We start from the raw sequence: 17530 nt of genomic DNA, 5'->3' as shown, positions 1-17530 counted from the left end.
GCAGTTATGTACCTTAAGGTTGTTTTCGACATAATGGTTTAAAATGCCAGCACTTCCATCTATTGTAGGCATGTTATTTAGCAAATATCACATGTTGCTTGTTGGTTCCCCATCCGCAGACCTGATTGCAATCTGTTAGTGTTGTATGTTTGAAGTGTGCTTCTTACAATTTGGTGTTTAAGAAGCTTTAAACAGGATTAAGCTTTTTTTTAAAAAAAAATATTAATATTTGTGCTAATTTTCCTCATGCCCTGTGTTAGCCATATTGCTTGTTTGTGAGTAGCGCTACATAACTCTGCAGTATGTTTTAACTCTATGTCCTGGGGTGAGAGTCTTCTTCTTTGGCGATCACTCGTAGCCGAGTAAGATTGTCTTCCATAAACACAGTTATTAACAATGAGTCCGTAAGTGACTGTGGAGGCGAATTCTGGATCCACACATCCTTCCACAGTGGAGACATAGGTTTCCGGGTGGAAGTTCATCAAGGTAGCCTCTCAAAATCTGTTTTGTTTTCAATTGCTATATTTTAGTTAAAGGCTAAAATTCCAGTTGCTCCAATAGCTTTCATCTTGAGAACTTTTTTTGTTGTCTATTCCTCTTATCATTTGCAATAACGCAACAGTTTGTTATGCCTCTGCATCTTGTGATGCAATATAGCAAATTATGAAGATGCTATCACAGTGTTCAATTCTTGTTCTAATATGAAATTAGAAATAAACTTTTGCCCTTGTGTGTATTCTTACAGGAAATTGAAAAAAGGAGGAGAATAGAAGAAGCCTACAAAAATGCTATGACAGAACTTAAAAAAAAGTCTCATTTCGGTGGGCCAGATTATGAGGTAGGAACTGGTGATACGTGGTAGCTCTGTCCCTAGGTCATAAGCATAAGGTAGTCCTGAGGGAAATCTTAGAATACCAGGCAATGAAGTTCAAATATTTATCTTCTTTCAATATTTACCCTGGACCATGAATACCTGGAAGCAAGGCTTCAGTGCAGACTTCCTGCGCATCAAGAAAGGGTTGTGACTTAGTAGATTTGAAAGCACAGTAGCTTAAATACACTTCTTGCTAAAACCTTTCCCTTACTTTTTAATCGGTGAATAATCGTAAGGGCGTATCCATTGTTCTATATCTCATGCTAAGTCTCATTAAATATAAGGAGACTGAAACATTTGTAGCTTTTCCAGATTATGGACCCAGTTTGAAAGAATGTGGAATGCAAAAGACCCCAGCTGTCCATTTTATGAGACATGTATAAACTAAAAAGCTTGTTTGAAAGAAGTGGCGGCAGTTGAAAGCATTGTAGTTATTCATTTATACTATGCAGATGAACCAATACTTCCCAGTCATGTGGTGGTAACAAATACGACTAAAAAGTCGACTCCAGAGAGTTTGAAGAACCTTTGTTATAGTGTGAAGGTTTTTCCAACTAAAATCTTGAATATAAACCCTTAGCTAGAATAGTAAGAGAGCTTAGGATTGTCCATCTTAAATCAGGATTCTGTTCTCATTACTTAGGACATGTACTCTTATGAACAGCCCAGCTTTCCATGTATGTGCTTAAGCATTATTCAGATTTGCTCTTGGTACTGCAACTCCTTCAGTTTATTATGCTGCTATGTAAGAAAGAGGACTGGGGAATGTGTGTGTCAAACTCCAGAGTGTGGGTAGTGCCAGACATATATTGTATAAAAATGCATGGGGAGTAAGAGATGCAAAACTAGCCCAACTGCTTCATGCTGCTTTATGAACTTTGTTCCCCAGCAGTTATGTGACTAAAGATGGTAGCAGAGACTGCAGCAGATACAGGCACTCCAAAACTTTGTGGGAGTAGGAGGACATTGCTCAGAAATGAGATATGGCCCCTCAAAGTGCCCTTGGGGCAATCCAGTCAAGGCTGAGCTCTTTAAGAACCATTTATTTCAGTAGTGGAGATTTTAGCATTAACTCCTGTGACACTTGTCTATACAAGATGCACAGCGTGAATTGATATCAAATAATGCCAGCTGAGAAACAAAAGTTCTGGACTTCAGTATTTCTAACACATCACCACCAGTTTGCATTTGGTATTTGCTTGCTTAGTGGCATTTTCTCCCTTCCAGTATCCTTGATGTTTTCTGGTCCTTGTCCTTTACTCTTAGGTCTGTGTCCTCTTAAAATTGTGATTGTCAGTGCTCACCTAGATCTAGTCTTGTGATCCCTGTATGGTAGCTCTCTTGCTTAACAAGCAGCTTGAACTACTACCTTAATATGGGAAGACAGTAATAGAATCCCATGTTCTCGCCACCTTATTATAAATACGTAAAAGGTCTATACTATATATCATTACCTTTTATGCTTAAAATTTAAACAGATCTGTAGAAAATTGACCCAATTGCTTTATTCTTATTTTTAATTGCCTAAACAGCTTTTTACATAAGCATTTTTAATGAAATATTTTCCCCTTAATGAAGAACTTGGAGTGCATTTGGTTTATTAAAAAATGTCATTTTGTACCTGCTATCAACCTTTACTCGTGTTTGTTATAGGAAGGTCCCAACAGTCTGATTAATGAAGAAGAATTCTTTGATGCTGTAGAAGCTGCTCTTGATAGGCAAGACAAAATCGAAGAACAGGTAATGGATGTTTTTCTAATTAAGTGAAGAGCATGTATGCCACAGTGGAGTTTAATTAAGCCCCTTTAAGGTCACATATTAAGCTCTTGTCAGAAGTATAACCTTGTCTGTGGGTTCATGCAGCCAATATAACATTTCAGTTCATTTATTTTAGAACCTCACTTTATTATGTAAAAATATGTGTTCAGTGCAAATATTCAGAGTAGTATTCTGCTGTAGCTTGGCAGAGTGCTATACATGTGAATGTGCTGCAATACTTTTATTATGAGCAGAGTGAACTTAGGTCAGTTTGCTAAGCTCCCTGCATTGTAACTTTTCTGTTTTGTTAATATTACAGACAAGAGACAATTGCTGTCTGTTTGCAGCACGGCCATTATCTTTAAGGCTTTGCATTCTTAACTTACGGGCTGGAGTGCCTTGTCGTGCCTGCCATAGATAGATAATTATTTTTAGCATTTCTGTGGTAATTGTTCACGATACGTCCAAAATGACAAACTAACAATTATACCTTGTTATTTTAGTCCCAGAGTGAAAAGGTCAGATTACACTGGCCATCAGCATTGCCACCTGGTGATGCATTTTCTGGTGTGGGGACTCACAGATTTGTCCCAAAGGTAAGATGCTTCCAAGGCTCTCCTTGATGGGAAATCATTTTGTTGTATTTCAATGTAACTAGAATTAAATGCTTGTGATGTAATCCATTGCTGTTCCTAATAGGTCCTTGAGATTGCTTTTAACTTTGGGGAAGGAAGCTGGCTTGACCTTGAAACACTTCTGTTAAACTTTTGTGCTTAGAAATTAAGCTTTAAAAATTCACAACTTGGGGAGAAAGTTTCTTTTTTCAGATTTCCACAAGCCCTTATTTTGCACCCTGTTGATGATGGTGCATTTTGAGCCAGTGAAAATTTATTGTGCATCAAATCTAACCATCATCATTTAGCATCAGGGAGAGAGAATTATGTACAGGGCAGTGTTGGGAGCATAATACATAATAGGTGCATGAAGTCAGCATTTGCTGCTGTACTCCCTGCTTACGATGCTTTTGTTCTTCCTTTTCTTCATTATCCTGTGCTTGGAAGTTGGTACTGAATGCTCTGTTGTGCTTTTGTTCTGATTACTTGGTTTTTTCTTTGTCTGTCCCTGTTAGCCCTATAGTCGCTCTTCCTCCATGTCTTCCATTGATCTAGTCAGTGCCTCTGATGATGTTCACAGATTCAGCTGCCAGGTACTGTATGATTACACAGAGTGGCTTTACATATCTTTATGCTGTATTTCATCTTCTTTATTGCCTCTGTTTCCCCTGTTATATTGCCCATTTGTACTTGTTTTAAACAAGTTGCAAATGAACCCATAAAAAGGAAGTGCATATTCCAAAACTTTATATTGTTTCATTGTTTCTACACTTAGCACTCCATGCCAAGGTCCTCTTCTGGAAAACAAAGCAGTATTAATTTATGGAACATAAATTAAACATGTTAGCTTTTTCATATCCTGCTTTCTGGATATGAATAACTTACCATTAAAGCAGCAGGACACCTGGTCTGTGTAGGATGCAGAGGAATTTGGTTTCAAAATAGCTTCTGTTGTATATAAACCAAAGATGTTCCCAAATGTATTTAAATTCTCCATTTGCAACAATTCAGTGCTTCTAAGTTAAACAGCACCACTTTTCCCAAGCATCTGTGCTCAGAAAATCCTAATTGTTAAATTCGTAAATTTAGTTAAACTTAAGCCTAAACTGTCCTAATGAAATTTACCATGGGAGGTCTGCAGTTAGTATCTTCTCCCTTGTTTGGAAACATCAGAACACTGAATATTTTCAATCTCTTAAGTAGTACCTCATGTTGGAGATATACTAGTGCTCAGTTGACTTTAAAATGGGATATCAACACAAACTATATTTGTAGCAGGCTTAAAGACACTGACTTCCTCTGTCTTGTCCAACCTTGCTCTTTTCCTTGCAAATGAGTTTTCTTTAGGTGCTCCAAATTGCAGAAGACTTCTCCGATCAGTTAGAAAGGAATACGGCTGTAAAATGTTTATTAAATTCTATGTCTGAAGATCTTTCACTGTTCTTTTTAGATAGCCTGTTGGTTTGTAGTTAGAATTCAATTGAGAATTATGCACCACATGTTCCATATTAGAAACCAAGCCATATGGGAAACCAAACCAAATCTCTGTTAACTGTTGATGATGTACCTTCTTAGACCAATGCCTATGGAAAGTATTTTGGGTGTTCTGTGTAGACTAAAACAGCGCTATCCATTGGACTTCCACTTATACAGCCAGAGGCACTAGACACTGAAGCCCACCACAAAGTGGCCCAAACTAGTGTTTGAGAAACACTGATCCAGAATATCTGTTACGTGTGTGAATGGAGGATCACATTGCTTACATACTGTTAAATTGGACTGAAAAAATGCACATACCTCGCTCTGTGAACCCTTGTTTTCAGACTTTGTCATTTTGGGAGTTGGCTGCTTTATCTTGCTTGACATCTTCAGTTTGTAGATGTTAATGCAATGTGTAAGCTACATAGTGATTAGATTAGATTATTTAAATTTTATACTGCTTAATATATTGAAAATATCTTAAAGCGGTGTGATGTAGTGATATCTTCACACGAACATGCACTAGTTTGAGAGGGACATTTGAAGTGTGCAGAGGTAAGGAAAAGTCATTCTGCTTGGTCTGTTGCACATAATAATAAATTGTTGGAATTTGATGGCTGTTTCAATAGGCAGAGCTACCTTTGTTTCTTACTTACTGTGTCTCTAGAATTATTGCTGTCACACTTGACATAACTGGTGAATGTGACCTCTAAATTTCTAGGTGCTATGCAGCAAAGGATAAAATTTAGAAGTAGACTAGTATCTGCTTTCAAGACTAGATTGACATTCCAGAAAGAGTATCATGGAAGTTTAGTTGTCTCTATATAGCTGTCACTATATAGACAAGTAATATACAACCCAGCATAAATTTATTACAGTCATCATGCAGTCACTGGTTGTGATACTTCTCTACCTGGTGGGAAAGGCAGGAGTGAAAAGCTCTCTAGGAAGTGGGTGGCCCCCTTCCATTATTTATTCATTTTACTTCTGCCTGACGAAGCAAACTTCATCTTCCCCAAATCAGGCTAAAGATATGTGATGGTTAACTAGTAGAATATATGGTTACTGACCAGGGTGCTAAAGAGTTTTGAATACTGCTGTGGACAATGCTGTGTCCTTTTTTGTGATTCTGGATGAGCCCAGAAAAGGCACATAATTCACAGGAATCTTGGCTGATTGTTTAAAAAAAATGTTTAACCCTTACAGCCACAAGGATATATTTGAAATCATGTGGAAGATGCCTGCAAAGGATCTCACAAACCAGAGTGGTGGTATTTGTAGAAAGGGATTCAGTATTCTGCATGAATTTTTGCCCAGCAAAAATAAAAATTTAAAAAATGCAAAATAGTAAACATTGTGAATGAATTCTGCATGAAAAAGAATTCAACTTGCATAATTCATATTTGTTCAACCTGCATAATTTGTAGGGGCTTCAAAATTGAGTTTTCATTGTTGTGCCGGAAGTTGGGCACGCACTGCACTCAAACTGGGCTGGCTGAGAACCTCCCTGGCTAGGAGTCATTACTACTGACTGGCTTGGTTTGCACATAATGCTTTGTGTGATCATCCAGACCCAGTGGCTTAGCTTATTTACTGCCAGCTGACTAGAATCTGAAACAATTGTTTGTTGTTGGCTTACAGAATCTAGTTTCATAAATCTGGGGGACAATGAGTTAGCTTTATGTATGAAACAGGGCACTCTAAAAGAGAGAACAAGAAGTATGAGATAGAAATTCACTATGCTCTGTCTGGGTCTGTCTAATAACAACAACAACAACAACAACAACAACAATAATAATAATAATAATTTTTTATTTATATCCCGCCCTCCCCAGCCGAAGCCGGGCTCAGGGCAGCTAACAACAATAAAGATGCTCCAGGGACTGCAGCTGCACAGGTGTCAATGTGGCCTGTGAGCAACAATTCTAAAGCATCTGCATTTGATGCCTTTATCTCACTGAACCCAATTTAAGGTGTTGACTTTGACATATAAAAACCTAGCTGCTTTGGGCCCCAACTACCTGAAAGAGTGTCCATCCCAATACTAGCCAGCCTGTTTATTCAAATCTGTTGTTGTTGTCGTTTAGTCGTGTCCAACTCTTCGTGACCCCATGGACCAGAGCACACCAGGCACTCCTATCTTCCACTGCCTCCCGCAGTTTGGTCAGACTCATGTTTGTAGCTTCGAATACGCTATCCAACCATCTTGTCCTCTGTCGTCCCCTTCTCCTTGTGCCCTCCATCTTTCCCAACATCAGGGTCTTCTCCAGGGAGTCTTCTCTTCTCATGAGGTGGCCAAAGTAGTGGAGCCTCAGCTTCAGGATCTGTCCTTCCAGTGAGCACTCAGGGCTGATTTCCTTAAGAATGGATACGTTTGATCTTCTTTCAGTCCATGGGACTCTCAAGAGTCTCCTCCAGCACCATAATTCAAAAGCATCAAATCTGTTAGGGAATCCTTATTAGAAGCCCCATCACTGGTGTAGGTCTGATTGGCTGGTATCTGTAGCAGGGCCTTCTCAGTAGTGACGCCCCAGTTCTGGAATGCCCTCCCCCCTGAGATTAGACAGGTATAGACACTGGGAGGTGGTTAATGTGCCTTTCCTTAACAGTGGTGATTTTATACATTTCAGATTGAGGGAGATAGCTGGTAATGATTTTTTTTGTATTTTTTGTAATTTTTTTGTATTTTTTTGTATTGCTTGCTTCTGTTCTGTTACTGCCTTATATCTTGCCCAAGTGTAACCCACTCTAAGATCATTAGGTGAAACAGTGAGATATAAATAAATCTTCATATCTTACTTTTGGAAGGAGATCCACCTTTGTCTGAATCCTTTGTGGCATGTGCTTGCTTGCTTTCAGAAGTTCCTTGGTCCAAATCCATCTCTTTCAGACGTTCAGCTATTGATGCCTCATTGAGTACCCCCCACAAATCCCCACAGTGACTGATATTTTTTCATAAATGTGCTTTTTCTTTTTCTTCTTTTTCTTCTGAAGGTGGAAGAAATGGTGCAGAACCACATGACCTATTCATTACAGGATGTGGGGGGAGATGCTAATTGGCAGCTGGTGGTTGAAGAAGGTGAAATGAAGGTTTGTAGAACATTGCAACGCTTTATATTTTGGAAATGTAAACTAACATTTGTTTTATTGCACTAATGCAGTAGATTGAATTTTTTCTTGTATCAAAGTGCAGTATAGGGGAAAAAATTAAGTAAAGATAACGTTATAAGATGGCTACAGTTGGTGATGCAGTAGATTGAAATTTTTCTTGTATCAAAGTGCAGTATAGGGGAAAAAAATTAGTAAAGATAATGTTATAAGATGGCTACAGTTGGTACAGTTCCTTAACAGCAAACAGTATGTGAACTAGATATTTCTGCAAATGACAGGTTACAAGTTTTGTTCCTTTTTGAGAAAGTTGTCTACTCACCACCATTTCATTCTTCATTTGGATTCCCCCTCCATACATGTAATCAAAGTCTTTATTTTCAACTGAATATTTCAAATAATACCGGATCCCAGTACTCTTGTGTATGTCTTACTGCCTTCCTGTTTGCTAACATGCCTTAGGCTGCCTGCTAATTTGAAAGCAGGGTTTGGATTTGAGCACAGGCATCCTGCTGATTCTTTTTGGTGTTCTGCCTCTCCACAGCTGTGCTGGCTAGGACTGATGTAGTCTTAAACATCTGGAGGGTGGCAGGTTGGAAGGCTCCACTGTGTTGTGCTTCAGGTTCCTTTTTTAATATTAATATTTAGAGGTAGCATTACAGGATATTTATATTTAAATAATTCAGACCCTTCCTGGACATAAAATTATTCATATCGCTGCCTTTAGTTTCCAGGATGAAACCAAGCAAATGTTCTCAAACATTTTACATTTATTCAAAGGTGTACAGGAGGGAAGTGGAAGAAAACGGCATTGTTCTCGATCCTTTGAAGGCCACACATGCAGTCAAAGGCGTCACAGGGCATGAGGTCTGCCACTACTTCTGGAACGTTGATGTTCGTAACGATTGGGAAAGTAAGTCACCCTGCTAGTGCGTCTGTTGATCTGGATAGCGTACAGAAATCTTAGCTGTTTGTTTAATTGTTTGTTTTGATTATATTTTTCCTTCCTTTCCAGCAACCATTGAGAATTTCCATGTAGTAGAAACTTTAGCAGATAATGCCATCATAATCTACCAGACGCATAAGGTAAGGCTTAAGGCTTTGCATTTATACATGGTAGCTTTTTCATAGGACTGCACAGTACCATGTATGCTATGAAGAATGATGTACGCTATAAAGAAAGGAAACAAGCAGTCTAGCTGTTTTTTAAAAAATCAGTCCTTTCTGGTGTGGTTTAGCCTACTGAAGCATTGCCGAACTCTTCATAGCAGGCCAGATCAGACAGTGAAAAATTCTGTGTCTGCTGTTGCTCCTTAGTGGCAAGGATTTTTTTTTTATTCCCTTTCCTTTGGCCCCCATTTGTCCAGTCACAATGGACACCTTTCAACTTGCAGAACCTGAAGTTGTGGAGAGCTGAGGCCTATCGCATGTGTTTCTGACCCTTGCCTGTCCTGGCTTATAAAAGAAGTTGTGAGGGGGACTGGTGGTGTGGATAAGGGCGGGGGGTGAATGCCTGTTTAAATCAAGACAGAGTCCCACCATGCCTGAAAGAGGCATTGGTTAGACCTCTTCTTTTTCAAAAAATACCAACAACTCTCTCTGAATCCCACGGTATAATTGTCAACCAGTCACCAATCTTGCATTCCTTAGCAAGGTGTTAGGGCGTGTGGCAGCCTCTCAGCTCCAGGATGAAACCAATTCTCTAGCTCCATTCCAGTCAGGCTTTAGGCCTCATTATAGAAAGGAGACAGCTTTGGTCACCTTGGTGGATGATCTATGCTGGGAACTGGACAGGATGAGAGTGTCCATGTGCCAACTGTACCCGTTTATTGAAATGTCAGATCTTGCCACAGTGATGCACACATGCCTCAGTTACACCCCAGTTGGACCACTGTAACACACTGTACATGTGGCTGCCTTTGAAAAGTGTTTAGCAGCTTCAACTAGTCCAAAATGCTCTGACCAGACTGATGACTGGGGCCAGTTAACATGTTACTTCCCTGATAAAGCAACTTCACTGGCTACCGGTTCATTTCCAGACACAATTCAAAGTGATGGTTATGCCCTATAAAGCTCTATATCTGGCTTGGGCCCAGGATACCTGGAATCTCATATCTCCCAATGCAAACCTGCTCAGATGCTAAGATCCTTGGCTGAGCAACTTCTCTTGGTCCAATCAGCATTAGACACAAGAGAGAACCTTTTGTCCGGCAGCTGCTGCCATATTGTGGAATTCCCTCCCAAGAATGGTTAGATTGGCTCCCTTTAGGTATTTAAATCTGTTTTCCTTTTGATCTTCAATAATGGTGTGTCATACTTAGGAGAGAGACAATAGTCCAGTGATAGAGCACAAGCTTGGCAAGTCTTCAGTAAGATTACAGAACAGGGAGAAAGAAGCAAAGGAGCTTGAACATTTGCCATAACCCATGATTCCATTAACATGATGTGTAAATCAGACCTATCAAAGCTCATGTCATAATAAATAAATGTTAGTTGTGTTTGCTGCAACAGGCTAACACTGCTTACCGCTCTGAGAATTGTTATAGGGTTGTTGTAAGATTGCAATAAGGTAATGTGTGTGGAGTGATTTAAGTGCTCTGAAGTACTATAAATATGCTTACAATTTTCTTTTCTTCTAGAGAGTGTGGCCTGCTTCTCAACGTGATGTGCTGTATTTGTCTGCTATTAGAAAAATACCAGCTTTCAATGAAAATGACAGTGAAACATGGATTGTCTGCAACTTCTCTGTGGATCATGATAGTGCTCCTGTAAGTGTATATTCCAGTTCTGAGGGTGTTTCTTGCTTTAACCATGTAATCAGGCTTCTCTCCAGATTACCATAGAATGCTTTTTTTTTTTAACAGTGTACGGGCAAAAGGGAGCTAAGAGAAAGGATAATTAAAAATGCAGACTGAATGAATTGTAGTGAAAATGGAGGGACTGTGTTTGTTGTAATATTTCATCCTAATTCGTATTTTAGCAATATAACAGTCTTAAATGTTTGTATTTCTTGACAGTTGAACAATCGATGTGTTCGTGCCAAAATAAATGTTGCTATGATATGTCAGACGCTGGTAAGCCCACCAGAAGGGAACAAGGAGATAAGCAGAGACAACATCCTATGCAAGATTACCTATGTAGCAAATGGTAAGGCATGTCTACACATTTCGTTGCAAACTGAGTTTATGCAAAAGCCCCACTCCTTTTCTTAATAAAGCACCTAGTTGTAGGCACTATATAATAAACTGGGAACTTAAAAATAGGAACGCTATTTCGTTTATATAAATGAGGCAACTTTGAGCCAATCTAGTCAAAGGTTTTTTTTAAGGACTGTTGAAACTAGGGTTGAGCGCTTTTGGGGGGGGGGTGAGCTTTTCTTAGTTTTGCCAAAAGTTGTTGAACAACCATGCCATTTTTGAGCTATTTTTATGGGAAATCGGCAAAAAAGGCACTGCCGTCATGGGCTGCCATCGATCCGGATTTTCCCAGACGTATGGCAACCCTAGTTGAAACTGAAGTTAAATCCAAGTGGTACTGAAATTTTAAATGTCCACTTCCTTATTTTGAGATAAGGCAGGCAGGCGAGACACTAGAACAGGTATTTTCAACCTTTTCAGACATAGGACTCACATGCATTTGGAGGCCATTAATCTTTTACCTTATATTTGCATGGTGGTAGTGCTCCTGTTGCAACCCACCTTGGATCAGGCCACCATCCACTAGTGGGTTTCAACCCACCCATTGAGGACCAGTAAGTACACTTGACTAAATGCCTTCTGTCCACTTCACATATCAACAAGACTAGGTTTCAGACAATGAACAGTGAAGCCACATTCAGATCTTCTCTCTGATAGGTGTGTTCGATGCATTTACACTTTACTTTTTTTGCACTTAATATCTTGGGTGCAATGGATGAAGTAGCTCTTAGGTTTCATAGCCTAGTCGCTACCAAATGTCATACATATATTTAACCTCTTTTCCCTATAAATACTATACTTTAAATTTACAAAAAATGATACATGTATTTCTGTCTAGGTTTTTTTAATTTTTTGCTGCTCTTATATTTGTACATAGTTGCCTTTGCTCCACCATGCAATATTTTGTTCTTACATTGATATTGCTTCTCATGCTGCAGCCAGGGATCATGAACCCTTTTGGACCTCCGAACACATGTAATGAATTGTGGGCACCAGTTACACTTCATCTGTTGTTGTTGTTGTTTAGTCGTTTAGTCGTGTCCGACTCTTCGTGACCCCATGGACCAGAGCACACCAGGCACTCCTGTCTTCCACTGCCTCCCGCAGTTTGGTCAAACTCATGCTGGTAGCTTCGAGAACACTGCCCAACCATCTCGTCCTCTGTCGTCCTCTTCTCCTTGTGCCCTCCATCTTTCCCAACATCAGGGTCTTTTCCAGGGAGCCTTCTCTTCTCATGAGGTGGCCAAAGTAGTGGAGCCTCAGCTTCAGGATCTGTCCTTCCAGTGAGCACTCAGGGCTGATTTCCTTAAGAATGGATAGGTTTGATCTTCTTGCAGTCCATGGGACTCTCAAGAGGCTCCTCCAGAACCATAATTCAAAAGCATCAATTCTTTGGCGATCAGCCTTCTTTATGGTCCAGCTCTCACTTCCACACCTCATCTAGCTGCAAATATATGTCCAGCTCCCTACACAAACCACACATACATACAGGACACATACTCTCACATGAATGTATGCAGCACACACTCACATAATTTCATGCTATTTCTCTCTCTCTCTCTCTCTCTCTCTCTCTCACACACACACACACACACACACACACACGTTTTAGCCATACAAGGGCTCTCTGATCAGGTCTGAAGTGTCCATTGAATCTGAAGTATGGGAGGATGAGTAATTGCTGGAGGAGGATCCACATCTCAAGACTGACTTTTCTTCTTATAATATTTTCGTGCCCTTTTGGCTAAGGCCACAAAAACACTTTCTTCTGGTCCTGCACCACCTAAAGGTGAAGCTACTCAGGCATCAAGGGTAGTTTTTGCTCAAGGACCCCTGAAACCCCACATTGTTGCTTCCTTAGATTCCCCCCGCCCCCTGCAGAGTACACAAGACAGAGTGGATCAACCCTATGCAAGGGAAATCTTTGCTTCACATAGCTAATAAACTCTACATTTGGACGCGGTTCTGTGCAAACCCAACCAGGGACTAAGACATCTGCCACTTTCATCAGGTGTCAGAAGAAAACTTTGCTGGGTTGTTGTTTTTGTTAATTGCTGCTCTCAACCTCTGTGCCTATAAGTTCAAGTGCAGTATTCAGATATGCCCAAAGACTGAGGCAAACTGATGAAAAGCAGGCCTTCTTAATAAAATCATGTGTTCTGCATAAAAACTGGTATATTGTTCTAGTTGCATTTTTATATATGTGATGTCACTTTTCAGTGTATACATCACTCTCATCTTTATTTGTAGTGAACCCTGGAGGTTGGGCACCAGCATCTGTGTTACGGGCAGTAGCAAAGCGAGAGTACCCAAAATTCTTGAAGCGGTTCACATCGTATGTGCAAGAGAAAACGTCAGGAAAGCCTATTTTGTTCTAGTGTTAACAGGTAATGCAGTATGTTAAGTCAAAATTAACATTTGCTGCAACATTATTGCCATTAGAGACAGCCATTGCATAATTAAGAGATACTGAGATTCTGGGAATACAATATTATTTGGAGCTTAATTTTAAAATGGTGCAGTAAGTTTGAAATCTTCCTGTAGTGGGAGGCAAGGAAGATGTTTATTTGTTGCAGGGTAAAATTTGAGAATCAACATTATACTTTGGGGGGATTGCTTTTGTCACTGAGATACTGTGAAAACTGAAATTGCAGTGTTGCTGCCTTGAAGCATATCTGAAGTTTGGTATAGTTTGATTCCTTGTGTTTCATATAAAAGAAACATTAGGGGCACATATTTGTTTTTGCCCCTTATAAGGCTGTGGGGTGGGTTTCTTCAGCTGCCTAGAATGATCAGTTAAGAAATCATGTAGCTAGGAAACAGTAGGAATGGGTAACGTAACCTTGCTGGCAATCTGTCTGCTAGTAAATGCAGAAGGAACAATAAATAAAATGGCAGGTGGTGCTTTCATTATTAAGCCCTCAAATTAAGGCCCCCCCTCTATCTTTTCTGTGGGTGTCACTTATTGTTATATAATACTCAACAGACTCTCTTCCTTCTGAACTGTCAAATGAAACCATGAATGGGGAATATATAATAAAGACATCATTGTGCTTTCCACATTTTCATGTTTCATAGCACCGTCTTAGCTTTGTTGGTGGTAATCAGAACTGAAGCTTTCATCCATTCCCCTCCCTCCTCCATCCCCAGTGATCGGAACAAGGCTGTGTGAACATTCCACATGGAGAAATGAACCAAAATGAATGCTCCAAGCTGGAACGTAGGATCTACAGTCTTATGACCCAAGTCCTGGATTCTGTACTCAACTGAAGAAATACTGCAATGCCATGACGCTGATCTTTCACTGTCTTTTGCTAGCTCACCTTGCTGAATTGGTGTGTAATTATAAACAAAACACAAAATACATGTGTTGATACATGTATGTGGCTCTACTTTATTTGCTTGCTTTAGAGAAGAAAAATACAGCTTTTGGGTCACCAACTTGGTTTATTGCTTTAACTTTTGAATAATTTGAAAAGCTTTTGTTTACTGTGGATCTTCATCATAAGACACTTGCACAGCTTCCATTTTGTGTATGTCTAAAAAAAGCACAAAGGACAAATGCACATATAACATACTGTATGTGCTTTATATACACAAAAACCTGTGTGTTGTAACTTTTTTTCCTTCAGGTTTTCAGTAAACTCTGTGTCTTTCGGGGGGGATTTTTTGTTTGCTTTGTATAATCATAGTTCATTGCTGCTGGTTTCTATGATAAATCATATTGTTATGTAAGACATCTCTTAATATGAGAGGGTTGTCGAGATCCTTATGACTGCCTTTTCTATGGTCTTGCTCCTATGAAGATCTTCAGGGTTCTGATGGAGTAAGTGTGAAAAGCTTTATTTTCCCCTCCCCCAGATATCTTTATATTTCTATTGTATTTTTTAGTTGTGTAAAATGTGCTACAGAAATTTAGTTATTGAACATGATCCAGAATTTCTAAATAGGTAGAGTACGTGAACAAGAAGGTGTGAGCACCCGAAAAAGCTAGAGAAGTGTCTTGCCCAGGTTGTGTGTGATGGCCTTGCTTTCTTGCAATCTGATTTCCTGAAGCTGCAAGAAGTTAACACTGTGTAATATTTATTAAAGTAAATTGGAATACATAATATAACATTCCCAGTCACAAAGAAAGAGCAAATATGCTGTTTTCTGGTCCTGCATGTTTGTTTGTTTTCTGTTCAATAAAGCTGTGTTATGAAGTTCATACATACAACCTTTCACACATGTAATATTTCCTCCCCCCCCATCTGCATTGTAAAATGTAAAAATCCATAAAAGCAAAAAAGCAAAGTTCCCCTTAGTTGCTGTGAGAACTTAACTTTCAAGGATATGCCTGTCTGTGATGCCAACAAATAACATGAAAAAAGAACTGTGACAAAAGACTGGTCGTCCTTTTGAGGAAATGTCTCACTTGGTGGTTGTGCTTTTAAATGGAGATCATTCAGAGGATTTGTTTTGTTTTTTTAGCTGTTAGATCAACTTGTGTATATATAAAGAGAGAGAGACGAGATTTGGATATATTTTTGAAAAGAAAGCAGAAAGTCTTATTTCGTATAGAGTAACTGATGCCTGAAAACAAAGACAGTACTTTTTAATGAAGATACAGCTGATGAAAATCGTTGAGGTTGGAAGCAAGTTTTCTTGATTATGGCTGGTGTGTCGTAGATATGCTAAGGTAGACACACTATGGTTGATTTATACACATGCACACAGATTCCATGTTTTTTAGTCTCCTTTATTTGCCTTTCTCTAAATAATGTGCATGGAATATGCCTTATTACAGAATAATTCTGATCATGATTTGAAAATGTAGAAGAGAAGTGCCTATGGGGTAATGCCAGTAAGGCAAGTAAGTTGAGAAATTTGATCTGTTTACTATATCACCAGTAAGCATTTTATATACAGTTTCTTATACCTCAGATACGTTTAATCTTTTTACAATCAACTGAAGGATAAAATTGTTCATTCACCATAGCCACTGATGGGAACTTCAACAATGCTTAGACCCCAAATGCAGATTTAACAATTTGCCATTTCTGGTAATGATCATGGAAGACATGCAAGTAACTCTAATTTAATTGGATAGCTTTATTATACAAAGAGATGGAAAGTTTACAAAGCAGTATATAAATCTTAATATCATTAGTTGCATTTGCACTAAATGTGATGTATTTTGCAATTCTGTAAATAAAAATTACACTAAATATACTATTTGTAAAGAATACATTTTACTTTTAGACAAGCGGAATCACTTTATTAGAGCTAGCCCTGCCCAACTGATAACTGGAGGCTTCCTGGGATATATGGCAAGAGATTTTTAAAAAACCCCAATGATGATATAGAAGTTCTCCTAAGAAACTGACAGGCTCAGTCAGCCCATGCAAAGAACCTTTCCCCCAGCAGAGAACTCTTTTCTTCCCCATCTCTGACCCTTCCAAATGAGTCATTCCATCAAAACCCTCATTCTGCCTATCCATAACCTCCTTTGTCATTGGCAATAGCTGGTGAACACACGCTTCAGTCCCTTTTCCTTGACTTCTGCACGAACTTGACAATACAGTTGCCCTCTATGTATGTGGAGCCTTCCTCAAAGGTGGCTCTGCCTGCTCAGTGCCTGTTTGTTGTACTGAAAGCCTGACTTTGCCACCACATAAATTGATTTCTGTTAAATGATGGACCTCGCTCCATGTATTTAGCTGTTGCGATGGATGGGCTAGAAGATGGAAAAGAAGATCAGGAAACAAGCACTGCTCATTTCTCCCTGATTTTTAGACCCTTTTAATATTTTCTTTTCCACTCTGTCTAAATCTTACAAATTTATTGGGGTGGGTGGGTGCGTTATTTGACCTTAAAAGAAGTTAACATTTATCTTATTGGGCTGAGCTGGCTCATAATAAAGTTGTACTGGTTCTCCTTAATCAAATTGTCAAGTCAAACTTTTCACTGATCTTTCTGTCCACTGTTGTATATGAAGCTGTATTTGAGTTGCCACTGTTCATCTACATACTCAAAACATGAATCATTTTAAAGAGTATCTTGAGTGTGTAGAGTGTGACTGTTCTATGATAGCTTTATGATTCTGTTAACCTTAAAAAAACAACAACAGCTAAACTGAGTTGGCTCTTCCATGTTACAATCACAAATTTAAAAACCAGTATTTAAAAGTGAAAAGTATTAAAAGATATTACAAACAAATTTCTGTTTTGTAGTTATTTTTAATACTTGGAAGTGCTCAAGTGAAATGGTTTTGTTTTTAAAAATATAATGAATGGATCTAAAAATAGCTTGATATACATCAGTAACTATTTGTCTCTCTGCACTGATGACGGTGGTATAGAGTTTAGGTTGACAAATAAAGTTAGCAACTTCCATAGAGCTCAGTTGACACTCCACATGCAGTGGCAAACTCTGAATATGGTGAGATTTTAGTATGAGTGATCAACAAGTGCATACACAATCCAACCAGATATTGGGTACATGGAGCATGTGTACAATGA

The 17530-nt window shown here is 39.0% G+C and overlaps 1 protein-coding gene and 1 long non-coding RNA gene across 4 annotated transcripts in view; both read left to right on the top strand.

Moving 5' to 3' along the window:
- The window catches only part of CERT1 (ceramide transporter 1), a 51163-nt gene extending 33935 nt beyond the window's left edge, over positions 1–17228 (top strand). Inside the window, exons 8-18 of one of the 3 annotated variants that reach the window (XM_079995548.1) lie at positions 746–838; positions 2528–2614; positions 3136–3228; positions 3762–3839; positions 7720–7815; positions 8614–8746; positions 8849–8919; positions 10473–10601; positions 10851–10980; positions 13281–13417; positions 14181–17228. In XM_079995548.1, coding sequence (XP_079851674.1) covers positions 746–838; positions 2528–2614; positions 3136–3228; positions 3762–3839; positions 7720–7815; positions 8614–8746; positions 8849–8919; positions 10473–10601; positions 10851–10980; positions 13281–13408 — 1038 coding nt within the window. In that variant the 3' untranslated portion in view covers positions 13409–13417; positions 14181–17228. Of the gene's footprint in view, positions 1–745; positions 839–2527; positions 2615–3135; positions 3229–3761; positions 3840–7719; positions 7816–8613; positions 8747–8848; positions 8920–10472; positions 10602–10850; positions 10981–13280; positions 13418–14108 lie in introns of all 3 variants that reach the window. The other 2 variants (XM_079995549.1, XM_079995550.1) reach the window with 2 other exon arrangements.
- On the top strand, positions 6566–7386 carry LOC307226953. The gene is made up of 2 exons (XR_013843735.1): positions 6566–6800; positions 7175–7386. It is a non-coding gene; the product is annotated as an uncharacterized lncRNA (long non-coding RNA).
- Positions 17229–17530: the final 302 nt, after the last annotated feature.

Source organism: Podarcis cretensis, assembly GCF_951804945.1.
Source record: "Podarcis cretensis genome assembly, chromosome: 11".
NCBI lineage: Eukaryota > Metazoa > Chordata > Lepidosauria > Squamata > Lacertidae > Podarcis > Podarcis cretensis.
Note: the sequence above shows the minus strand (reverse complement) of the source record. Positions and strands in the feature narration are given on the sequence as shown.